The sequence below is a fragment of the Stegostoma tigrinum genome, chromosome 15, assembly GCF_030684315.1.
Source record: "Stegostoma tigrinum isolate sSteTig4 chromosome 15, sSteTig4.hap1, whole genome shotgun sequence".
Lineage (NCBI taxonomy): Eukaryota > Metazoa > Chordata > Chondrichthyes > Orectolobiformes > Stegostomatidae > Stegostoma > Stegostoma tigrinum.
This window is the reverse complement of record NC_081368.1, coordinates 61,498,138-61,524,861: the sequence shown is the minus strand read 5'-3', so window position 1 is coordinate 61,524,861 and position 26,724 is coordinate 61,498,138. Positions and strand designations below refer to the sequence as shown.

Below are 26,724 nucleotides of genomic sequence, written 5' to 3'. Positions count from 1 at the left end.
TTGTCAGCATGTTTCATCGCTTCCCTATGACACGTTATTAAATAAAAAGATAACATCTTTACAAAACAGCAGAAAGAAATGTAAATTCCAGTGGAAATGAAACAAAGTCAAATATTTTAAATAAATCACAGAAAGACGAATGCCAGAGTTCTGAGAAAAAAGAAATGGGGAGCAATGGAGAAACTCAGCTGGTCTGGCAACCTCTGTGGAGATCAGTTGAGTTTATTCAACATGTTCTCTTTCTATTCCAATATTTTAGTATTTTATTCTTGAATCAGAATTTATCAAGATTGAATATTGATTCAGAGTAAAGTGTATTAGTGAAGTCACAATTTATCCTTCATTTCACAGGTTTCTTTTTATTTCACATTTTAAGAAAAGCAGTGCCGCATTTTTGGTGAAAACAGCAATGTTCTACACTTTTCTGTACTTAATATAAAAAATAACTTGATTTGAACCAGCAAAACCTACCTCTTCCAATTCATTTTTTAAAAAAATCTACTGATATCATATCAAAAGCAATATTTTAACTGTGCATCACTCATTATCACAATGTTCTGGACTTGAGCCTTGTTCCCAAGGAGTCATCCTTCACTGCACAAAGGGATTTGGATGCAGGATATTTTGAAAAATAATTTTCCTATCCATGTTGCCGTCCATCCCCCAGCGCCTCTCAAACCCTCCTTGCCAACTCATGTTCTTCATACACTCTATGTTGATTCGTAGCTCAACCATATCCATCCACCAAGTATACACTTGGTACACTCTGCACAGAACCAATGAACTCTATGACCTCAAAAGCTATTCACTACTTCATTTAGAAAAATTGTTGTTCTTACAATCTTTTCAGAGTCTCATCAATCAGCACTTAAAGTATCTATTGCAGAGACTTTGTGCACTTGACACCTCTTTTCTTGGGTGAATAAACATTAAGCCACCAACAAAATGATCAAAGGAAAATAAAGCTGTCAAACAAGTTTTCCTTTGTGTTCATCTGTTTCAAAAATCTAATGGAAGTCTGTAGGGGCAGTCATTAAAATAAATCTCTCATTACTAACTTATTGGAACAGAGAATGGTCAAGTCAAATGATTGGTAAATACATCGTTGCTTGGTACTAAATATAAACGATTCCATAAAAGCCTTAGCACCTATTGACACAGTGTGATCACTGGACATAAAATAACTAAGTGGTATTTCTTTCATTCTCCTTCATGCAATTACTATATAATTTACAATTCATATCAACAAAATAAACATTCGCCTGAGTTTTCTGATAGCTGCTAACCCTCCTCTGATTTTATACAAAGTACACCATACAGATTAGGCTTCATCCTTGGATTATCTTGGTTTAACTGTTCTCAATGAGGTTTGGTGTAGATAGGATCAGTCCAATTTCTCTCAATAACTCTACATTAGGGCAGGGAGAATGAAATTCAGTTTCATCTCTTGATGGTTATCTCCTGACCTCCCACTAATAGACGTGTGCTGATGTGGAACTTTGATATAGACAGACCCGGAAGTTATACCAATTTTTTCTTTTGCTTTTTTCCCATTGCATTTGGGGTCACCATGATGATGATTACTCACCCTTCTTCACTCCTTCTCTTCAGTCACCTAGCCCTCTTCCAATTCTCCTGCATCTTCATGACTTGCCACTGCGTATTTTCCAACTGGTCCAAGCCTGTCTCTTCTCCTACCCCTGGCCGTCCCATCTCCATTCCAAGTCCCCTCACCAATTTCCTCACTCTCTCTCTCCACAACAGATAGTCATAGCTTTACAATTTCCTACAGGTGACTTTCTTCTATGCTGGCTTTTGTTGCAAAACCCATTCTTCAATACTGACACCATCTGCTGTGAATCACAGTCACTTCGTTGCCTAGGCACTTGAATTCTGCACAGCATCAATGCTTTGAGAAAAGAAAGGGAGGGGATGAAGGTGATGAGAATTTGTTTGAAAATATACAAGCTGCCATGTTGCAAATTCTGGCACCAATGATGGTGAAAAAACAACATAGATATTGATATTCTTAATAATGTCCAACATATCAACCAATCACTTAGAAAACAGAAATGCTTTTAACAAGAGACTAGAAAAAAATTGCAGGTTTCTTCCAATTTCCATAGTCAGGACATTCTAAATAAAAACAGATATTCTGATTTCAAGGTAAGCCCAAACATAAGTTCATCGGTACACATCCAATCAATTTTCAATGTGGCTCATATCCAGAGAATTGCATGTTGTCAGTCTGTGAGGTAGGAAAGGTTCGCTTTTTAGTCAAGCTCTGAAATTTACAGTCAGTTATAAATTGAGGTAGTTTTATGAATTGTTCTTGATAGTCCGGATTGCCATTTAGAGACTGATCGTCAGCTGTTGCCAAGTCACAAGTAAATTGGGAACAAAAGTCTTCTGTTTTTAAGAAGTTGGAGATTCCGTCCCCATAAGCATCCACAGCAGAATTGTCTTTATCAGAGTCATTGTTAAAACAAAGTTTAACTGTACTCAGAGGAACATCAGCAGAATTCCAAAGCTCTATGCTCATGGGCCTTACTTGAATTTCCTGGAATAAATTGAAGTTGCATTGCAAAGTCTCTTCTATTGAGATATTTTCAGCAATGTTGCTGCCTCTGGCTTCTTCAACATCTCTTAAACTTGACCAGGACTGTAAATTATCAGGCACTGGAATTCCAGGGTTGTTCTGCTGTGTAGAGCTTGCACTGTCCTTATCTTCAAAGGATGATGGTATGTAGGAAGGAAGGTTGCCCATAGTCCTATACATGCAGACATCTGGCTCATTCAGGAGGCTGTTATGCTCGTAACTTCCACCACTCAAACCATTACATTGGTAAGAAACATTTTCGTCCGTATCAGTTATACAGTTACCTGAGGTGAGCTGTAATTTGTAGGCAGGATCTGTGCTCTGAAATTCCAACTGACAATTATTTGAACTATCATCGTTTACAAGAAATGAGATGCGATCACCCTCTGGATTCTCATTTGACTCCTTGCATTGCAGATTCATTTGCAACTCTTCAGAAATAATGACCTGTTAAGATAAGAAAGATATTTCCTCAGTTTTTTTGTGGTCATTAATGAACTACTAACGGAAAATGAAAACATCTGCTTAATTATAACTCAACCCAATAAACAAAGATTTATCTGGATTACTGATCTGTTTGACGATCAAATGAATGTTAGGGGCTGTGGTCAAGGATTCTTATCCCTCTTATTCTCTAATAAAGAGGGAGAAATGGGCTTACCATAGCAAAATTTCAGGAAATATAGAACAAATTTAAAAGGCATTTTGGATAGGTATATGAATAGGAAGGGTGTAGAGGGCCAAATGCTGGCAAAGGGAACTAGATTTATCTAGGATATCTGATCAGCATAGATGAGTTGGACTGAAGGGTCTGTTTCTGAGCTGTGACACTCTATAGTTGTAACAGCTTCAACAAGTGTATAAAAAGCATAGGAAAAGCAAACTTTGGTCCCTTACAGGGGGAGGCTAAGTGTTTAATCATAGAAATGAGGAAATGGCAAATACTTTGAACAAGATATATTGAACCTGCTTTCACAGTTGCAGCCACAATGAGCATCACAAGGATATCAGAAAATCAAGGGGTGGAAAAGAGAGAGGAACTTTCTAAAAAATCTCCATCATAGAACATAGAACATAGAACATAGAACACTACAGCGCAGAACAGGCCCTTCAGCCCTCAATGTTGCGCCGACCTGTGAACTAACCTAAGCCCCTCCCCCTACACTATCACATCGTTATCCATGTGCTTATCCAAGGACTGCTTAAATGCCCCTAATGTGGCTGAGTTAATTACATTGGCAGGTAGGGCGTTCCATGCCCTTACCACTCTCTGAGTAAAGAACCTGCCTCTGACATCTGTCTTAAATCTATCACCCCTCAATTTGTAGCTATGCCCCCTTGTACAAGCTGAAGTCATCATCCTCGGAAAAAGTCTCTCACTGTTCACCCTATCTAATCCTCTGATCATCTTGTATGTCTCTATTAAATCCCCTCTTAGCCTCTTTCTCTCCAATGAGAACAGACACAAGTCCCTCAGCCTTTCTTCATAGGGCCTGTGCTCCAGACCAGGCAACATCCTGGTAAATCTCCTCTGCACCTTTTCCAATGCTTCCACATCCTTCCTGTGATGAGGTGACTAGAACTGCACGCAATATTCCAAATGAGGCCGCACTAGCGTTTTGTACAATTGCATCAAGACATCACGGCTCCAGAACTCAATCCCTCTACCAATAAAACCCAACACACCGTAAGCCTTCTTAACAGCACTATCAACCTGGGTGGCAACTTTCAGGGATCTATGTACATGGACACCAAGATCCCTCTGCACATCTACACTACCAAGAATCTTTCCATTGACCCAGTATTCTGCCTTCCTATTATTCCTCCCAAAGTGAATCACCTCACATTTATCTGTATTAAACTCCATTTGCCACCTTTCCGCCCAATTCTGCAGTTTATCCAAGTCTCCCTGCAACCTGCAACATTCTTCCACACTGTCCACCACTCCACTGACTTTAGTATCATCTGCAAACTTACTAATATAAATTTATAATACAATATAGAGAAAATGTGAGGAAAACTAATGGGATTAAAAGGTAACAATTCCCTTGGATCTTGATGGCCTGCATCGGAGCAAGACACTTTGTTTATCTTTTTTGAAGTAGCCAGTCCATTGCTGGACTGTACTGTTACACAGCAGGCCGACAGGGAAAGCTTATGAGTTGAGCCCCTCTTATAGCTACTGACTATGCGACAATGAAACGGGGTTACTTTAAGCATATACAAGTAAGATCAAAATACAAATATCTTAAGCAGCTTACATTTGATCGGTGAGTCCATGCACTTAAAACTGAAGCCACCTAAGAAATATCCCAGCTTAATGAGCTAGTTCTCCTTGCACAGTTCAAAACCTCGATATTCTTTCCAATTCCAAATCATATTAGGAAACAGGGGGTTGAAAGGCCCAAACAGGCAGCAGTTCTGGCTGATGGCTATGAGCTAATGTACAGGCACGTAAACCCAGGGAAACTGGGGTCACAAGGCTGCCACTGTAAGTGGAATGATCACAGACAGGTAAATACCCCACAGATAGGATGGGAAGCAAAGGGGAGGTCAGACAAAGCTGCCCAATGACCATTAAAGAGAGAGAATTAGATGGGAGACACGTGAGAAATCTCCAAAAATAATTCCACTTCAGGAAACCAGCGCATGTGAAGCAAAATGATTAGCTCCGATTTTCCCCAGAAACTACCAATCCAAGGGCTGTAACTTTAGGCAGTCAAAGCCTGCTTATGATGTGGAGGTGCCGGTGTTGGACTGGGCCAGACAGGTCAAAAATCACATGACGCCACGTTATAGCCCAACAGGTTTATTTGAAAACACAAACTTTCTCAGCTCTGCCCCTTCCTCAGATGTGTGTGGAAGAGGAGGTATAGCGACACAAGAATTTATCAACAGAAAGATAACAACCCTAAAAATGGCTCACTAACCGCCTCAGGCTGAATCTTTAATCAGTTGGAAAGGAGACTCAGGTTTCTATTGATTAAAATGCAAATCCCAGAATTTCTTTGAAGTCATTGTCCCGAGATGATTAAAGGTGACACCTCAGGTCAGACAATGCAATTTAAGTGTGAGAGATAATGGGAACTGCAGATGCTGGAGAATCCAAGGTAATAAAATGTGAGGCTGGATGAACACAGCAGGCCAAGCAGCATCTCAGGAGCACAAAAGCTGACGTTTCGGGTCTAGTCCCTTCATCAGAGAGGGGGATGGGGTGAGGGTTCTGGAATAAATAGGGAGAGAGGGGGAGGCGGACCGAAGATGGAGAGAAAAGAAGATAGGTGGAGAGGAGAGTATAGGTGGGGAGGTAGGGAGGGGATAGGTCAGTCCAGGGAAGATAGACAGGTCAAGGAGGTGGGATGAGGTTAGTAGGTAGGAGATGGGGGTGCGGCTTGGGGTGGGAGGAAGGGATGGGTGAGAGGAAGAACAGGTTAGGCCCAGTTCCTCCCCTCCCCCCACTGCACCACACAACCAGCCCAGCTCTTCCCCTCCACCAACTGCATCCCAAAACCAGTCCAACCTGTCTCTGCCTCCCTAACCTGTTCTTCCTCTCACCCATCCCTTCCTCCCACCCCAAGCCGCACCCCCATCTCCTACCTACTAACCTCATCCCACCTCCTTGACCTGTCTGTCTTCCCTGGACTGACCTATCCCCTCCCTACCTCCCCACCTATACTCTCTTCTCCAACTATCTTCTTTTCTCTCCATCTTCGGTATGCCTCCCCCTCTCTCCCTATTTATTCCAGAACCCTCACCCCATCCCCCTCTCTGATGAAGGGTCTAGGCCCGAAACGTCAGCTTTTGTGCTCCTGAGATGCTGCTTGGCCTGCTGTGTTCATCCAGCCTCACATTTTATTAATTTAAGTGTGAGGCCTTGTTTAGAATCTGACGGGGTTTTAACATATAGAGTCAGGCTGCTTTTACTTCGTTGAACAAAATATAACCTATGTGCAAATACACAGACATCTTGGATGAAATAATTCACCGCATAGATTGAAGTGTGTGTGTGTGTGTGCGCGTGTATGTGTGTGTGTACGTGTGTGGATGTACGCGTAAGTGAGTGTGTGTGTATGTATGTGTGTGTGTACATGTGAGTGCGTGTATATTTGTGCGTGTGTGTGAGAGACAGAGTGTGTGTGTGTGTGTGAGAGAAAGTGTTCGTGTTTGTATTTGATTGCGTCTGTGAGAGAGAGTGCATGTGTATGATTGAGATAGAGTGTGTTAGTGTGTGTGAGAGGGTGCGTGTGCGCTTGAGGGACAGTGTGTGAGTGTGAAGTAATGTATGCGTGTAAGAGTGTGTGCATATGTGTGTGTGTAAGTGTAAGTGTGTGTGAGAGACAGGGTCTGTGTGAGCGTGCCAGTATGTGTGTGCCACAATGTTTGTGTGAGACAGTGTATGTTTGTTTGCATGTGTATGTGTCTGTGAGAGAGTACATAGTGTGGGTCACCTGTAGCGTGACATGAGCCCAAATCATGGTTGAGGCTCTCATACACACAAGCACTCACATTCACACACACATGCACGCAGACTGTCTCACACACACGTGTGTGTGTATAAATGCATATAAATCTATGAGGTGAATTATTTCATCCAAGATGTTTGTGTATTTGCAAATAAATTTTGTTAAAAAAACGAAACCAGCCTGACTCCATGTTAAAACACAGAAAGATTCTAAGCAAGGCCTTGCACCTAAAATTGCATTGTCTGACCTGACATATCACCTTTAATCATCTCGGGGCAATGTCTTGAAAGAAATTCTGGGATTTGCATTTTAATCAATAGAAACCTGAGTCTCCTCTCCAACTGATTAAAGCTTCAACAGGAGGTGGTCAGCGAAACATTTTTAGGGTTGTTATCTTTCTGCTGATAAATTCTTGTGTTGCTCTACCTCCTCTTCCACACACATCTGAGAAAGGAGCAGAGCTGAGAAAGCTTGTGTTTTTAAATAAACCTGTTGGAGTGTCACCTGGTGCCGTGTGACTTTTGACCCAATGCCTGCTTAAGCAGATATGATTCGGGTTTCATTCTTATGGTTTAAAGGCTGAAAAATTGCAAACTGCCCTTTACTGTCCTATCTGTAGTACAGACCCATCCTCCCATACCTTCCACTTTCTTTGCAAGCTCATTACTTGTGGTTTGTGTGTGTTTCTTGTTGTGTTTTATTATATTTTTCAGGTATTAAAGCACCACTGTCTTTCATTCAGGAAAACTTTGGAATTGGCTTTTCTTCATTTTGTTCCAGTCAACTGATTTGAATTCAAGTGTGAAGGCTTTGCTAACAAATTGAAATCAATTAAAAATTTGTTGTGACTAACTTAGGGTGGTTAATAATAGAAGAGGGCTGTGACGCCTCCTCTCCTGTTTGTAACAAGATATCCCCGTTCCTTTATTGTTGCCAGTTTAGCAATCATTTGCTTCATGCCCATAAAATGCAGTGCAATATGTTGCTAAATGCTTGTTGATGATAAATCCACATGCAAACTTGTTTTTCTTGTGGTGCCAGGTCACATGGGAATGCATTCCAGTCACACCAGAATAACGAGGATTAAAAAATAAGTACTCTGAAAACTGCCTCTCATCTACTCCATTATGGGTCTGACAATTCGCTCAATTGCCCATCTCTTTGCTGACAGAGAATCTTGCAATGGGGAGAATGGCCCATGATGGTTGTTGTTGTATATCGGACTGCCAGCGTTAACACTGAGGAGTGTCATAAGCTCTACCCACAATAATAAAGTCATCTATCTGTGCCTCCTCAGAGTCTCTTACCAATCTCTATCATATCAGTGTAATCTGTAGCATGTAATAAATGGTACCTTGACTACTAGAAACTGTTAGCTTAGAAAGTGGTTTGACCTACTATATTAGACTTATCAGTTACCTAAACTTAAAGATGATGGTTGTAGCTAGAAATGGCATACCCTTACAGCATATTTTTATCAAACACTTAACAACAATCAAAGGCGATCTCATACATATGGAGTCAAAACATTTTGGGAGTCTTTCTTTCCTATAGTTTTTGATCACCTATAACACTGCTCTAGCTGCCGATGAAGGATCCCTCTCAGAAAACACCTGTACATCTAATTCAGATGATGACCACAATCCCAATATTTTCACTGGTTATCTCTTATCAGCTTTAACTCTGTTTGTTGCTCCATCAAGTGTGATTTATGGGTGAGTGGAGAGGCATGTATTGTCCTGCCACATTGCAAATGTTGGCCCCATTCCAGGTGACCTAAAAAAGCTCTTGCTTGCAGCCACAATGTATTGCCAGAGAGCTGAATGAGCAGAAAGCAAGAGGCTCTAACCCTCAACAACAGGATAAGCCACCCTCAAGAGTCGCTGGTCAAGCTGATCACATTTTGAAGAACAGGGTAGCACTGAGCTCTGTGTGTTTCAATGGAAATTTGATCCACTCATTTCCGACTCGCATTGCCTCATAACCAACTGTTATTTAGTAAGACAATTCAGACAAATAATCCGAGGCTGTAATGATGGTTTTGAATGCACTCTACCTTCACAAATAACATTTTATGATAGTTACAGATCAAAACAACACAGTACTACAGAATTATCCCTACAGCGAATAATCTTTGATGATTTCATTTTCTGTTCATTGTGTTATTGGGAGATCTTTGTTTTAAACAGATCGCAGCTGTTACATTTAATGATATCACTATGGCCTGGGTGAAACTTATGTCACAGTGAAAACCTGCAATTCAAGTATGCGTTTTCTTAATCTAATTAGTTCATTAAAATTCTCGTTCTCCATTGATTCTCGTCTCCTGATACTGTTCAATTTTTCATGGGTATTTATCTGTATGAACTGCGTGTATACTTGGGTCTGCCATTCGACTGTGGTGTTAATACACATGGAGGTGGACTTTACACTCCCAAACTTAGGTGTTTTGACTGTGAGGGATGACAGGGGAAACCATAAAATGTAGCATGTGGCCACCAAGTGCCACCCCATTTCACAAATGGGCACACTCAGCGATGGAAGCATTGGGGGATCTGCCCACTGTGGGGGCTACTGACCTCCTTAAGTGACCATTGTCATTTGTTGGGAAAACCTATCTGGTTTACTAATGTCCGTCAGAGAAGGCACTCTGCCATCCTTACCTGATCTGGACTACATGTGACTCCAGAGCCACAGCTATGTGGTTGACTCTCGACTGCCCTCTGAAACGGACTAATAAGCCATTCGGTTGTACCAATCGCTACAAAATCTCAAAGAAATCAAACCAGACAGGTGATCTAGCATCAACCTACGCACCAGAAAAGACAATGGCAGAAACAGCTCTGTGGACCCTGCAAAATCCTCCATGCTAATACCTGGGAGCTCGTGCCAAAATTGGGAGAGCTGTCTCACAGACTAGTCAGGCAACAGCCTTACACAATCATACCCGTGGAATCAGACGTTACATATATGTTCCAGGCACTGCCAACACCATCCCTGGATATGTCCTGTCCCAGCGGGAGGACATCCCCAGCAGCACAGTGGAATACACTGGGAGGGATTTGCCCTGGGAGTCCTCAACATTGACTCCCGACCCAATGAAGTCTCATGTCTTCAGGTTAAACGTGTGAAAGCAAACCTCTTGCTGATTACCATGAGCCGTCTTATCTCGGCTGATGAATCAGTACTCCTCCATGTTGGGTGACACTTGGTGGAAGCACAGAGGGTGGCAAGGGTACAAAATATATTCCGGGTGACGGGCTTCAATGTCCATCACCAAGTGTGGCTTGGAAGTGGCACTCCTGATCAAGTTGGGTGGCTGTAGCGGCAGGCAGGGACTCAGAGTGCTCGCAGACTGAGAGATGGGGCTTTGGGTCTTTGTTCTTCAGGCGGCAAGGGCACATGGCAGAAGCGGGAGGGAGTGATCGGGACGTTTCTTATTCTCTCAGCTGTTTCTTTTATTTCTGCTTCTGTTTTAAATCCAATCTTTAGAACACTAAGATGGTGCTGGAGAGTGGCGGCTTTGTACACTCTTCACGGTAATCGAGTGCACGTGACTAAAAGAATATCTAACCCTGAAGCTAAATAGCTGCAGGTTTGTCTTTGCAGCGGGTGGTGAGGGAACCAACAATGGGAGAAAAGGACACCTGACCTCATCCTTACCAATATGGTGGCTGCAGATGGATCTGTCCATGATAGTATCAGTAAGAGTGACCACCACACAGTCCTGGTGGAGTATGACTATGTAAGGCTGTTGCCTGACAAGTTCGTGAGACAGCTCTCCCAATTTTGGGCGCTCCCAGGTATTAGTTTGGAGGATTTTGCAGGGTTAACAGAGCTGTTTCTGCTGTTGTCTTTTCTGGTGCAGAGGTCGATGCTCGATCATCCATCCGGTTTGATTTCTTTGAGGCTTTGCAGTGATTGGTACAACTGAATGGCTTTCTAGGCCATTTCAGAGGGCAGTCAAGAGTCAACCACATAGCTGTGGCTCTAGAGTCGAATGTAGTCCAAAGGATGGCAGATTTCCTTCCCTGAAGGACATTAGTAAACCAGATAGGTTTTTTCGACAAATGACAATGGTCACTTAAGGAGGTCAACAGCTGCTACGGTGGGCAGATCCCCTAATACTTCCTTCACATTCTAACTATGAAGTCCTGCCTTCATATTGAGAATACCCTCCATCGTGTGGTGCGGCCCTATCACCATGCTGAATAGGATAAACTGTGAACAAATCTAGTAACTCAAGACTGGGCATCCACGAGATGCCATGGGCCATTAACAGCAGTAGGATTGTACTCGAGCACAAGCTGTAACCTCATGGCCTCGCACATGCTCCACTCAACTATTACCATTAACCAAGGGAGATCCATCTGGCATCTTCCACTGGACCCCAGCATCTCAGATGCCGGTCTTGAGCCAATTTCATTCACTGCATGTGATATAAAGAGATGACTGGAGGCACTGGTTACTGCAAAAGGTTCTGGGTGCTGACAACATCCTGGCAATAGTATTGAAGACTTGCGCTCCAGAACTTACTGGTCCCCTAGCCAAGCTGTTTCAGTACAGTTATAAGAATGGCACTTGCCAACAATGCGGAGAATTGCCCAGGTAAGTCCTGTACACAAAAAGCAGGACAAATCCATACCCAGCCAGTTACTGCCCCATCAGTCTACTCCTGGATCATCAATTTACCAGGATATTGTCAGATATGCAAGGTTTGAGTCATTAGGAAAGGCTGGATAGGCTGGGATATTTTTTCACTGCAGATAGGAAGTTGAGAGGCGATCTTACAAAGGTTTATGGTCAGTGTCTTTTCCCTAGGATGGGGGCATTTCAAGACCGGGGGGGGGGGCATACCTTTTAAGGAGAAAGGAGAGAGATTTATAAAGGACCCATGGGGACAATTTTTTTACACAGAGGGTGGTTCACATGTGGAATGAACTTCCTGAGGATATGGTCAATGCAGGCACAGTTACAATATTGAAAAGGCATGAGTAGGAAAGGTTTGCAGGGATGTGGGCCAGGAGCAGGCTTGTGGGACTAGTTTAATTTGGGATTATGTTCAGCACGGGCTGGGTAGACTGAAGGGTCTATGTCCATGCTAAATGACTTTATGACTATGACTAAGCAGCACCCGTTCAACGTTAACCTGCTTCAGTGATGCCCAGTTTAGGGATTATAAGAGCAGGTCAGAGGCTAGGAATACTGCGGTCGGTGACTCACCTCATGACTCCCCAAGGCCTGAACACTAATTTAAAGGCACAAGTCAGGAGTGTGATGAAATACTCCTCACTTGCCTGGATGGGTGCAGATCCAACAACACTGAACAAGCTTAAAACCAGAAACAAAAACAGAAATTGCTGGGAAAGCTCAGCAGGTCTGGCAGCATCTGTGGAGAGAGATCAGAGTTAACGTTTCAGGTCCAGTGACCCTTCCCCAGAAAAACTTTAAACCATCCAGCCCATTTGATTGGCACCACATCCACAACAATCTACTCCCTCCACCACCAGCTCTCACTAACAGTAGTGTGTACTATCTACAAGTTGCCTGGCACAAATTGACCAAAGATCCTTAGACAGCACCTTCCAAACCTACAATCACTTTCATCTAGAAGGACAAGACCAGGGTATAAATGGGAACACCACCAACTGCAAATTCCCGTCCAAGCTACCCAATATGCTGACTTGGAAATAGTTCACTGTTACTTCATTATTGCTGTGTCAAAGTCCTGGAATTGCTTCTCTGAGCGTATTGTGGTTCAGGACTGCAGTGGGTCACGAAGGCAGCTCACCACCACATTCTCAAGGGTATCTAGGGACAGGCAACAAATACTGGGCTGCCACCAATGCCCATATTTCACAAGTGAATAATGAAAACACAACCTGACAAGCTTTTCTGCATAGGCTGGTGTCGGGGTCATGGGGTTGGTACAGCAAACTTTTTATTAACCAGGACCTATGGGAACAGGAGTGTGCCAGTTGACAAATATTCCAGTTGATCAAGAGGAATGCCTAGTCAATGTAAAAATGCACATTTTGTAATAGAAATGTTATACTGGGATTATACGCATCACTGTTATACTTCATTTACAGCACTAATTACTTAAATAATAATGCAACTTTGCCTTAAATAAAATTTACTAGCAGACAGCCTCTCACCCACACACTCAGTGACTACTCAGGCATCACGGTTGATCATGATAATACAGTAAACTGTATGTATTTTTTTCCAGTCTATTGAGAGTGAATGTTCGTAACATCCCAGTTAAAACGAGTTAGCTGCACATCTTTGGGGTGACCTCCTGTCCCCACCAGAGGCAAATCACCTCAAGGTCATTTCCCTTCTTTCACCCTCCTCTACATCTCTCAAATTCCTGAATAGCCCACCCCCTAACCTCCACGTCCCCCCTCCAATCAGGCTGCCTCCATAACCACGTGTTCTCTGTGAACTGCCTGTTGTCTCAGTAGAGGCCATCACTTCAGCTTGCTGAGGCAACGATGTCATCAGACAATCAGGTTGACCAGGAGCCCTCAAAGGCAGGTTTTGTCCCAATGAGAAAAGGAAGTTTTGCTTGAGCCCATTAATATCCTGCCGAGCATAAAATTTCAATAGGGCAGTCAGCTCTGTTGGGGACATCACCTCCAAAACACAGACCCTTAACCTTACACTCTCTTCCTCTCTTATAGCTCTCTTTTCATTTATAGAATAATAGAGACATACAGCACAGAAGCTGACCCTTCAGTCCAATGTGTCCATGTGGACCAGGTATCCTAAATTAATCTATTCCCACTTGCCAGCATTTGGCCGATATCCCTCCCAACCCTTCCTATCCATCCAGGTGCCTCTTAAACGTTGTAATTGTACCAACCTGCGCCATCTTCTCTGGCAACTCATTCCATAAATGCACCACCCACTGTGGGAAAATGTTGTCCCTTTTAAATCTTTCCCCTCTCACCTAAACCTGTGCCCTCTAGTTTTGAAACCTTCAAAGTAGCTGTGTCCATGCACTATAGCTGTCTTCATCTGTGAGTCCATGTTTGCAGTCCCAGCAGCATCTACTACTCATTTCTGACTCTTCTGGAACTGCTACAGCAACCAAATTGGCTTGAGTGTCAGACATCTTCCCACTGAACAGTAGACTCTCCGCACTACACTCTCTGCTTGTTTAGCTCTCATTACAAAGTGGCCCACTTGTTTGGCACCTCATCCATAAGCATCCATTCCCTCTTCAATCAGCAATGCTCAATCACAGCAGTGTGTACTATCTGCAAGATGCACTGCGGAATTTCACCAAAGAGCCTTTGACAGCACTTTCCAATAAACCAGAAGGGCTATGCTCCCCAAACTTCTGCTATTGAAATGATAGTACAACTGCAAATGACCAAACACAGTTATTGAGGCCATGCATAAAGTGGTTTACATACCAAAGATTTGGGAAGTTGTGACTTAGTCAAACATAGGCAGGTAAATTCTTTCAGCAGCCAAATCACAACAGCGGTGATAACTGCACCTGCAATGAAAAGTAGTCCTGCTACCAAAGGTGCAATCCACATTATATCTGCAAAAGAAACACAGGCAAATTTATAACCTCTATTAGAAACTTGGTGAATAGCAGCAGGAGTAGACCATTTGGCCCTTTGAGCCTGCTCTGCCATTCAATATGATCATGGCTTATCATCCAACTCAATGGCCTGCTCCTATTTTTCCCCCCATATTCTTTGTGCTGCAAGTTCTACATCCAATTCCTTCTTGAAATCAATGTTTCGACTTTGGCTGGTTTCCATAGCAGAGGAGTCCAATATCTGGGGAAAGAAATTGCACCTCATTTCAGGCCTAAATGGTTGGTTCCGTTTCCCTTTACTGTGACCATGGGTTCTAAACTTGCCTATGATTGGGAACATCCTTCCTGCATCAACCCCGTTAAGACTTTGTAGGTTTCTGTGGGATTCCCTCCCTCATTCTTCTGCACTCCAGTGAACACAATCCTAACCAAGGTAAGGATGCCACCATTATGTCACAAGGTCATCATCAGCTTATGCGTTATTATGAATTGATGTGCACTGTTCTCAGTCTATGTATTGATCACATTAATTTCAGCTAGGGGCATCCAGGTAGATGGATAGCTAGATAAACAGACAGATAACCACTAATGGAAATTACTACTACAACCCTTTCAAATACACAAAGGCCAACTTTTCTTTTTAAGTCATTACATTTAATAATTTTTTTGTAAATTGTGTGGCTTGTAATCTCGTTACCAGTGAGAAAGTCCTGGGAGCTCCAGAAAATGGGCAGAATTGGGTCAAAAGGAAGGATAAAAGGATTCAAAATCTGAATCTTCTCCTGCAATCCTACCCAGTTTTAAATGATAAAAGCAGCCAATCCATTCACAGGAAGGAAGTTGGTGACTTAAAGAGAATAGCATCACAAACTTATCACCAATAATTTAAATATTGGCAGTGGGTTTCCCAGAACGCTAGGTAAAGCCCTCCAACCTCTCAGTTTCATCTCCATCCTCCAACCTAGATCTCCGATCTTGAACCTAAACTCAAGCACCTATCCCATACGAAGGCCTCAGATCCACATCAGAACCCTGATCTGTGGGACAACCCCTGCTCCACTGTCCTAGTGTCATTTCCCCTTCACAGTATGCAAGTAAATTCCGAATTCTCTAGTGCTACAAATCCTTTTGCATTGAAAAAGCATTTTTATTTTACTATTAACAATTAGTTGGCATGTTTATTGAATGTGAATGTCCTAAAGTCAACAAGATGTAAAAATGTACATTATTCATCACATAAATGAATGGAGAAGTATATATTATTTACTTGTATTTTGAGGTGAGGTCGTTGTGCAGATTTTTCTTGAATCCTTCGTGTTGTGATTTGATACTGAATCAAACCTTGTTACAACACAGTAAGTGAACTTGGATTTTAGATTTTTAAACTGATAGTATCCTTTCCCTGAATCATCAGGCCATACTGTCTCAGTCTGGTGAGAAAAACACAGAGTCATCAATCTAATGCTTATTACACAGAAAAATCATGAAATAGAGAGATCAAATAACTCATACCTAAGCCAGGACAAAATTCTGCGGACTTTCAAAATTGCAGATAAAGACAGAAAATGTTGTAAATACTCAGCAGGTTCTATCAAAGGAGAACCAGAACATATGACAAGGCATTTATCAGAAACATTAAGGCTGAATTTTCGCCTCCCTGCTGTAAGCAATGGTGAGAATGGTAGGAAAATATGGAAAAGAATGAAAAAATATCTAGAATCTCAACAGAGAAAATTATGTGCGATTTATCCCTCAAGCATTAAATGCTAACTTCAAAATCTCACTATTTATGGATGACTACTTCTGTGTATTTGCATCTGATTAAGCCCTCAGCTTGCCTTACTTATACACTACTTCCAATTCTCCCATCCTTTCCCAAGCTGGTACAAGTTCCCAAAATGTTAAAGAAGCACAGTATCTGGCAGCTGCAGCTTGCCAAATGTGTTCCCTAGCCATGAGCCAACAGCTTCTTCACAATATCCCTGCATTCTCAAATGGCCACCATCCTCCGTGAGCCTTCATCCCATGCATATCAGCAGTGGCAAATCATCAACTTCGACACATCATCATTCTGCTCTGAACCAACCCACATACCACTTCAGTCCTTCAACACTTTAACTCTGGAGCCCAAGCACACCTATAACTTGTGGGCTCCGCCAGATCATCTTGCATGCGTCCCCTCATACATCTCCTCAGGCTGCATCTTAGGGCTTTTGGTTCACTTCCTTTGCACTGATTCATTCTGCGCTAATTTTGGGGATGGCCAGCTCCTGTATCCTTCAGATTAGCTCATGACTACTGACTAACGGCCTGCTAGCCTCTCCGTGGGTCATATTGCTTTGTTAGTGCCCAGGGTCTTTCTTGCTGTCAGACTCTAGGCCCTTCCATCACTTTTTACTGCAGAGGAAATGGCAGGCGGCTCATTATAGTGGGGAGCATTGAACAACCCAGAGGCTGGATATATCCCTGCACAGCACCATGCTGCATCATCAACGGATGCCAGAAATTTGCACGGTGAACATACTGCATGTGCTTCAAGCAAAAGGCCACATGTCCATGTCTAAAGGGGGCAATCTTTAATGAAGTAAAGAGAGACTACGCTCAGTCAGGAGGTGCCACCACTGCTACTGAATGAGCTCATTCTATTATAGTCCAGGGTACTGTGCCTGACTAATCACCGCCTTAGTCCTACCAGATTCTAGAAATCCAAGTCCATGCAAAACCAGGGATTGGGCTACAGGCAGGCAACACTGTCAAATGCAACAATTTTGAAGATTACAGGTCAAAGAGTAGGGTTCAGTGGAGACTTTGGCTGGGGGAATCAGGCCAATTGCTCCTGCAAAGGGACAAAGGGAAGAGTTAAGCATGATGGAAGTAGCTGGAAGAGCAGTTCGGGATGTAGGAGCACAAGAGGTGGTGAGGTGTCCCAAGTGACCCAGCCAAAAGCACAGATGGCAGGAAGGGTCAGTAGGGTGGGAGGATGAAATCAGGGAGGGGCATTGAGTGGACATGCTGCGTGCAGTAGTAAGAGTGGCAGTCCATGTCTCTTGGTGTGGACTCTGTTAGTTTGTTACTGGCAGAGATAGAGTGAGTGCTGACTCTGTCAGTGCGAGGAAACAGAGAGCAAGTGATGGCACTTATTGTTGCATAGTCTAAATTAAAAGCTTATAGACAAAGCCCAGACATACAACTTCTAGTTAGTTTTATTTCAACCAGCCACACACCTTGAAACTCTCCTACATTCAGGATGACCTTTCTTTCTCTACATTTGAACACAACTAACTAATTTGTTCACAATAGAGGTTTGGTGAGCTCAGGTGGTTGCTGGCTGGTTTGCAATGCACAGTGACACAGACTGTATGGGTTCAATTGCCACACAGGCTGAAGTTACCACGAAGGACTCTCCCCTTGCCTGAGGTGAAGTTAAAGGACCACAAGTTGTGTCTCTTTCCTTAGAGAGCAGCCCTACAGTCTGGTAAGGTCCCTATATGTGAAACAGGGAGTGAGTTTTCCTTTCCAGTGGATTGGGTCCTTAGTAACAATGTGCCTGGCTTGCAGTATCTGAAGTGGTCTGCAACTGAGCTTTCAATATGGTGTCTGACATGAGAATGCTGCAAGGTCCCAGCAGCGACGAACATTTCCACATCTCCAGCTTCACAATTTCCTTAGATGAAAGTGCCCAAGAACCTGATTGTGTAATTGATGAGGTGGAAGAGTGGATGATTGTGAAAAGTTGCTCTGAGATATGGCAGACTGGGTGCCATGATGTTCAGTGGACCAAACATTTTAACTGTAAAAGAGAAAATTCCACCATTATCTCCATTTGTCACTCCACAGTTGCTGCTGGACTTCATGAGTAGTTACAACATTTTCCACAACTACTTTATTCCTTAAACTGACCCATTACATGCAACAATTCTGGATTAAGTTGATGGAAATATTTATCTGCATGCACTACAAAGCAGCATAAATGATTTGTAACTCAGAACTTTTTAAAGAGTAGAGTTTCAGCACAACATTTTGTTCCTATATTAACGGTTAAAATAAAATTTCTAAAATAATCTTGCAGAAATAGTGTACAGATTTCCTATGTAGAGCAAATGGTTTTATACAATTACAATGGCAGGCAATAACATGTTGATCAGACTTTACTGTCTTAACACTTGTATTTACTTTACATCAAGCGCTTGCAACAGGAATCAATGAACATCTGAAATAGTTAGCAGAGGCTTAACTTGGAAGGATCATATTGTTACCAGATGGGTAAACACTGGCCCAGCAATGTCTTGTAAATGGCATGCATATTGTTACTAAAAAGATGTTGCATTGCTCAATATAGCCAAGCAACACAGCAACAGGAATTAGCCATTCAGACCACAAGCCTGTCACAATATTCAATTTGATGATGGTTGATCTTTACCTTAGCTCCACTTACTTAAGGCCATACTGAGTTAGTAAAATGTACTTTCACATATATGGATAGCATTTGTCCATATAGTTAGTTGAATTCCTACCACAGCATGGGAAGCAAAATTTTAAAGTAGTTCCATTTTGGTCTCAAATAGGAGAGCAGATAGGCTGTGTTAGTACAGCCGGTTCTGCTATAACGTGTGTTCCATCAACGCAAATTGGCTGTAATACGATTGACAAATAGAGGGACGTTATTTCTAAAACGTGAACTTTGTGTTGGCTAAAACACCATTCCATCAGTGCACTAAGGAGTACATGTCAACATCACATGTTCATTTAGCGGGCTTCGTCGTGAATACGTACAACCGTTAGCGCCGAAAGAATCTCTGCATCAGCATCATGTAATCATTTTGCAGGCTTTGTCATGAAATGTTTTCTGAGAGTGACACAGGAAAACCTCCTCCACTATCAAGTCACCTTGACATGTTTTTGAAAGTTATGTGTTAAATTTACTTTTATTTCTCTGTTAGATATGAATTAAACATTTATTCAAATTGTGCTATCCTTTCTGTTAGGCTTTTGAGTGACTTCTGAGCAATTTTGAGTGATTTTTCTTTGGTGGTATACTCCAACCTCACTTTTCCCACAGGCCCCATTATTTCTATAGCGCAATTTTCTATAATGCAATATTGCACAGACACGCAACTATCACGTTATTGCAGAACTGGCTGTAATAGCAAAATCTTTCCTCTTCTTATCGACACAACACTTACTAGTGTAAACGTGTAATTGCATGCCTACACATAAATACAAATGAAATATAATAGTTACCGCATATTCTGAGCCATCTTTGTTGAGTAAGATAACAACATATTTTAGAGACCGATCAATATCCTTCACAGTTTTTAGCTTATCATTTTCCCTTTGTGGAGTCAGAGGCATATCGAGAGTAACTTCAATGATCTGATTATCGCTCGTCACATTTATAATCGGGGGACCCAAGACGGCTGTATGAAATGATAAGGAAAAAAGCATTCAATAACTTAAAAGATGTAGAACTTGTTAATATAGTACACTGTCAATTTCTGGGATTTTAGGTGGATAATTTTGTGCTCAGTATCATGAGTAATTACAGAACCCCAGAACACAACGAAGACTGCACCTTTCTTAATCCAATATCTAGCTAAACAATAGCAAGTATTTCTGCATTGCAATATAATATATCACCAGTTGACAATGTACTGCATATTCTTCTTCATGTCATTTGATGTTAAAGTGCTCTAATGAAACAAATCACAGGCATTGAACAGATAAGTAATTGATCTTTATGAATGAATTAACAAAGATATTTTAGTTTTACACTCCTTTAATTATGAAGCAACTTTTGTGCTCAGAATGTTCTGTGGATTCCCTGCCAAAACACTAGGCCTGAAAAATCGCAGGTGAGGTAGTGTGTGCTGAATCCAGGTGGGACTGAACTTTTGGCGGAGATTTTCATTGCAAGGCCTGGCAAGTTCTTTCACCACCTTAATTACCTATGGCAACCCTACATTGACACCTCACTCAATCCCTCCCTTTCCCTCATTCCAAAGGTTGACATCCCATTACAGGACAGAGTGAACCCATGTAGGTACAGGGATACCCAATATTAGTTTCTTCAACCCCTATGAAGAAGGATCCCTGTTCCTTCCAGGAAAAGACCAGGATTGCAGCTACAAGGGTAGTGAGACATCTGTATACCATCAACCAAGTATCACTCTTCATTCCAATTTACAAATTAACAGCACTGGCACGCTCCTTTGTTGCATACTACGTGAAACCATTAGCTATGATCACTGAACCAGACAGCTCTAGCTGAGAAGTCCCCAGATGCCCAACTGAAGGCTGTATAGCTCCCCATCCATATTAGCCCCACTACCCAGGATTGGCCACTATGGAGTCACAGGACTGACCATGACGCACTCTCAGGACTGCAGGGGTATGGATCCTCTGACTGAGGACACTCCAGCCAGACACCTGACCGTGGCCTGTCACTCAGAGTGGTATGGGACATTGCCCTTTACTTGCTGCTGGGGCCTCCTGGCCGAAAAGTCCCTCGGTGAAGATGACACCCCCAAGAGTTTGAGTTGTGGCTGCCTGTTTGCTGCACATGTAGAGTGTTGCTCCATAAGCTGCTGACACATGGTGCAGGGTAAGACTGATGTAGCACCCTGTCAGACTGCAAGATGTCCATCCCCTGACTGAGGGCTGCTGAGCAGTGTGGCAAGCTGCCTGGTTACCCTAAGGGAAAAATCCACTAGAACACCATAATACCAGGAACAAACATACTGCTCATACTAGGACACTGTTACAAGGTATACAAAATCAGTCGGATCAATATGTATTATTTCTAAGTTTTATGGATTTTCGTTCGGGATATGTGACTGTGTCCATTGGCATAGCAAGGCAAGGCATAATGGCATGAGCAAGCAGGTAGGCACTAAGTGAGCCAGTGCTAACAGAAAAGCAAGCACCCTGGAGATGTAGCCTTGTCCACTATGTGAGCCAGGTACCTGTCTGTGCATGAAAACAATCTCTGCTGCAGCTTTTTCAGTTCTAGATGGCAGTGTGCACTGTAATGCTTCCAGAGCACTCTGCCAGTGCATCAGAGAGGTGCCATGATGGTCATCAGGGGTCGGCAAATGTCATGCCAATATCCATGGATGGCCAGTAGGGGATACCCATTGATCAAACCCTGGGCTGCAGGTTAATTGAACTCAGCATGCAGGTCATTGAGATCTCATGAGGAGCAGAGGTCACCAGGTGACTGATTTCAATGTTCAATTTTTTTCGACATCCAAATTGTTTGGCAAGTTTTGTAAGATAGAAAGCTGAATAATAGTGAGGTGTGTTGAGCTGTCAATGAGGCATTTAACAAGCAACAACACCACCCCCACCACACATCTTAATTAGCAACTCGTGACTACCACATCATTTGTCCAAAGCATAAGAAGTAGAACAGTTGCTCCCAAATGGACTTCACTGGACTCCTTAATCATTTCTGCCATACCTCTCACCATGGCCTCAGTTGATAATACTCCACAATATGTAGCTTGTTCTCTGATCTGGGTTAGAAATAGGGATTCAAACCCAGCTCAAAGATTTGAGCCATTATTTACTATATCTAATATATAGATACTATATCTACTAAAATAATAGCATACAGGCATGGACTATTTTCTAAACGGTGAGAAAATTCGCAAATCAGAAGTGCAAAGGGATCTGGGAGTGTTGGTCCAGGATTTTCTAAAGGTTAACTTGCAGGTAGAGTCCATAATTAAGAAAGCGAATGTAATGTTGTCGTTTATCTCAAGAGGGTTGGAATATAAAAGGAGCGATGTGCTTCTGAGGCTTTATAAGGCTCTAGTTAGGCCCCATTTAGAATACTGTGCCCAATTTTGGGCCCCACACCTCAGGAAGGACATACTAGCCCTGGAGCATGTCCAGCAGAGATTCACACGGATGATCCCTGGAATGGTAGGCTTAACGTATGATGAACAGCTAAGGATCCTGGCATTGTGCTCATTAGCGTTTAGAAGGTTGAGGGGAGATCTCGGAGAAACTTACAAGATAATGTATGGTTTAGAAGGGGTGGACGCTAGGAAGTTGTTCCCGTTAGGCAAGGAGACTAGGGCCCGTGGGCACAGCCTTAAAATTAGAGGGGGTAAATTTAAAACTGAAATGAGACGACATTTCTTCAGCCAGAGAGTGATGGGCTTGTGGAATTCATTGCTGCAGAGTGCAGTGGAGGCCGGGGCGTTGGATGCCTTCAAGGCAGAGATCGATAAATTCGTGATCTCAAAAGGAATCAAGGGCTACAGGGAGAGTGCAGGGAAGTGGTGTTGAAATGCCCATCAGCCATGATTTAAATGGCGGAGTGGACTTGATGGGCCGAATGGCCTTACTTCCACTCCTATGTCTTATGGTCTGATATCAAACAAGTACAGTCACTTAACATGGAATAACAAGAGCTGGATGAACATAGCCGGCCAAGCAGCATCAGAAGAGCAGGAAGGCTGATGTTTTGGGCTTAGACCCTTCTTCAGAAAATTTCAGCTTAGTTTATTCAATAAAATCAAGTGTTCCACCCTAAACAAACATATTTTCCCTAGCTCCATAACATCATTGCTAACGTCAAGAAGGACAGCTCCACCCATAAAGTGCTGCCATTCTGTAGTATCTATGGCATAACTTCACAATGACTAACCCTTCTGAAATAACACCACAGAGGCCAGGATCCACTCACCAAATCACCCTGTATTTTCACAAGCATAACAATTGACACTGATCCAGTTCCCTCAGAGTCAGCTGTCAGAGTGAACAGGATGTCTGACACTCTTGTTTTTCTCTGTCTGCCAGAACTCCCTGACTGAATCAAATTTACAGCCCCAGTGAGAGAACTCCTATCCTATGAGGTCTACCTGACTGATCTTGGTTCAATCACCACACCTGTTAGATTGTGCTTCTTTACAAGACCAAACAAAAAGTGAAGTCTGAATGAGAGAAACAGTGATATGTTCAGCAGGCTTTTATCTTTGAAAGGGAAGAATTGTAATGCATTGAGTGTTTACTGACGAAAAAGATCTCTCAATTCTGCCAGAGCATGCAAAACACATTAAACACCTCCATGCACAAAGCAATCAACTTAACGTTAGCATTGCTAGTAATCACTCTAAAATTCATAATAAAACTATTTTCTCATGCCGACAAAACATCACTGATCTGCAAATTATGGGACTGATATTCCTTGTTTGCCAATACCAAACACTATCCCAAACATAAAAGAATTGCGTCACCATTTTCCTCCCATCAACCTTAATGCAGGAAACTGTGCTTTCTGATGCATTGGTACAGGTGCAGCACATATACACAGCTGAACTTCGAGTCAGTAGCACCCAAGTGCGAGACTGTATCTGTTGTTCTGGATGTGGTTTCCTCTATATCCAAATGCAGACTCAGGGATCTGTTCGTTGAGCATCTGCATGCTGCTTACACCAAATAATCCAATCTTCCACTTTAAATACCCCTCCCACTCCCCTGGTGGCATGTGTGTCCTTGGCCTCCTTCACTGTCAGAGTGAGGCCAAATGCAAACTGGAGGAACAATACCTGATATTTCTCCTTGGGACCTTCCAGCCTAATAGCCTGAATATTGACTTCAGCTTTAAAATCTCCCCTCCTACTGCCTGTCCATCTTCTGAATCGCCTATCCGTTCCATCCTACCCACTGACCAACCACAATAACCCCCCTACCTGCATCATCAGCTTCAAAATCTCTCCACCTGTCTGTCTAACTACCCACTCACCTATCCACTCCACCCATCCCACTGACAAACCACAATAACTCCCTACCTGCATCTAACTATCGCCATCTTACCTACCTTCCCCCCAGCCCAAAACCCTCCCTCTATTTCTGGGCTTCCCTCCATCTCCCCAGTCCTGAAGAAGGGTTCCAACCCAAAACGTTGACTTTCCTGCTCCTTGGATGCTGTCTGACCTGTTGTGTTTTTCCAGCTCCACATTTTTTTACTCTAGCTTCCAGCATCTGCAGTCCTTTCAATTTCCAAATCTTTCATGTTAAGTTCTGTAATCCACTATGTAGTTTATGACATGAACCAGAGATTAGACTCAGAGTTTAAACACTGCTGTACCATCAAAGGATAGCAATAGTATGAAAAATACGTGGACTCCAAATGTGTGCCATTGAAGAAGGGAACTAATTTTATGTGCTTTGCAAGTTAATTGCTATGTTTAAAATAAAAAAGTAAGTTAGGTGTAATTAAAATGTTGAAAACAATTACAGAATCAAACTAAGTAAAAGTAGCCTGAAGCAAAATTTCAGCAAGTTCACTTTCTTGCTAACTTAAGAAATCTGTGCATATATTTTCTACAATAGTAATCTTTCACTGGAAGTTAAGGAAGTTTTAGTTTCAATCTCAGAGGACAGTGAATCTGTGGAATCTTTAACAACCCGGCTACAATATAGCCCTCTGCAGTTATATATTCAAGGTGAAGATAGACAGATTTCTAAGCAGTAAGGGAATCAGGCATTATAGGAAAAGGCCAGAAAGTGGAAGTGAGGATTTCAGATTAGCCAAGAACACAGTGAAACACATAACAGACTCAATGGGCTGAATGACCTACTCTGCTGCTATGCTTTATGGTCATATGGACTGGAGACTAACATCCATAAACACATTCATGTGTGTATACCATTGCATCTTAAAGTCAGTAAATAGAAATCACCATTAAAGTAATTCCAGCTTGAACAGTTTTTCACATTAACTGTTGTTGGCTGCTCCATTACCACGTCAGAAATTTTGCTCTGGTGTATTTTGCTCTTCAGCATTTCACGGGTAACAGTGCTGCTATGAATGCTGGGAGAAGCTAGACAGCAATCCAAAGGAGAATTTCACTTCAAACCTCTCTCCTCCTGCAATGAGCAGCCGAACCTCTGCTCAGCATGTCCTTGCGCAGTTTAGAGACTAAACAATTGTGCATACGGCCCCTCTATTCCGTTGTTCTTACTCCTGTTTTTCGAATATAAGGTACCAGGCCATCACTTCTACCTTTTGGTAAAAATTTTTTTTCAGGGCTGGCACAGTGGTTAGCACTGCTGCCTCACAGCTGCCTGGGACCTGGGTTCAATTCCCGGACTCGGGCGAATGTCTGAGTGGAGTTTGCATACTCTCCTTGTGTCTGCGTGGGTTTTCACCGGGTGCTCCAGTTTCCTCCCACAGTCCAAAGGTATGCATGTTAGGCAGATTGGCCATGCTACATTGCCCAGACTGTTCAGTGATGAGTAGCTAAGGTGGGTTATAAGGGGATGGGTCTAGGTGGGATGCTCCAAGGGTCGGTGTGGACTTGTTGGGCCGAAGGGCCTGTTTCCATGCTGTAGGGATTCGAGATGAGAAAGTTTAACATGAGGTGTGATTGCCGTATTCTGAGTCATAAACATACCACTCTTTTAATTATTCTGGAAATTTAATTTATAAATAATCTGGGTCAACAGGAGACAGTGGGAGGAAATTGCCTGAGAATCCTCTTCACTGACTCTGGCCCCCATGAAGCTTCACGGCACCAGATCAACATGGGATTACCACATGCTGTCCTCCCTCAGCTGATGAATCAGTGCTTCATTCATGTTGAACAACGCTTAGGGGAAGCTCTGAAAGGCAGGCTAAGACCGCAGAAAGTACTCTGGGTGGAGGGTGGGGTTGGGTGGGTGCGGTTTCAAAGCTCACCACCAAGAGTGGCTCAGCAGTAACACAGCTGACTGAGCTGGTCAAGTCTTAAAAGACTTAGCTGCTAAACTGGGTCTGCAGTTGATGGTGAGGAAGGAAGCTAGTGAGAAAAACCTGGAACAAAAACAAAGTTGCTGCAAAAGCCCAGCAGGTCTGGCAGCATCTGTGAAGGAAAAAACAGAGTTAACGTTTCGAGTTGGTGACACTTCCTCAGATACTGCCAGACCTTCAGAGCTTTTCTAGCAACTTTGTTTTCGTTTCTGATTTACAGCATCCACAGTTATTTCGGGTTTTTTTTTAGTGAGGAAAACATATTTGACTTCATCCTGCCTGTCACAGATGTATCTTTCCATGACAATGTTGGAAAGAATGACCTCCACACAGTTCTTGTGGAGACAAAGTCCTGCCT

At 42.7% G+C, this 26,724-nt stretch overlaps 1 protein-coding gene across 3 annotated transcripts in view; it reads right to left on the bottom strand.

Annotated features, from left to right (window-relative positions):
- Window positions 1-391: 391 nt before the first annotated feature.
- LOC125458899 (interferon gamma receptor 1-like) overlaps window positions 392-26,724 on the bottom strand; it is a 51,444-nt gene continuing 25,111 nt past the window's right edge. For all 3 annotated transcript variants that reach the window (XM_048544717.1, XM_059651286.1, XM_059651287.1), the window contains exons 5-8: window positions 19,865-20,040; window positions 15,891-16,053; window positions 14,487-14,620; window positions 392-3,046 (exon numbers count right to left, since the gene is read on the bottom strand). In XM_048544717.1, the coding sequence (XP_048400674.1) occupies window positions 2,210-3,046; window positions 14,487-14,620; window positions 15,891-16,053; window positions 19,865-20,040 (1,310 nt within the window). In that variant the 3' untranslated portion in view covers window positions 392-2,209. The remainder of the gene's footprint in view (window positions 3,047-14,486; window positions 14,621-15,890; window positions 16,054-19,864; window positions 20,041-26,724) is intronic.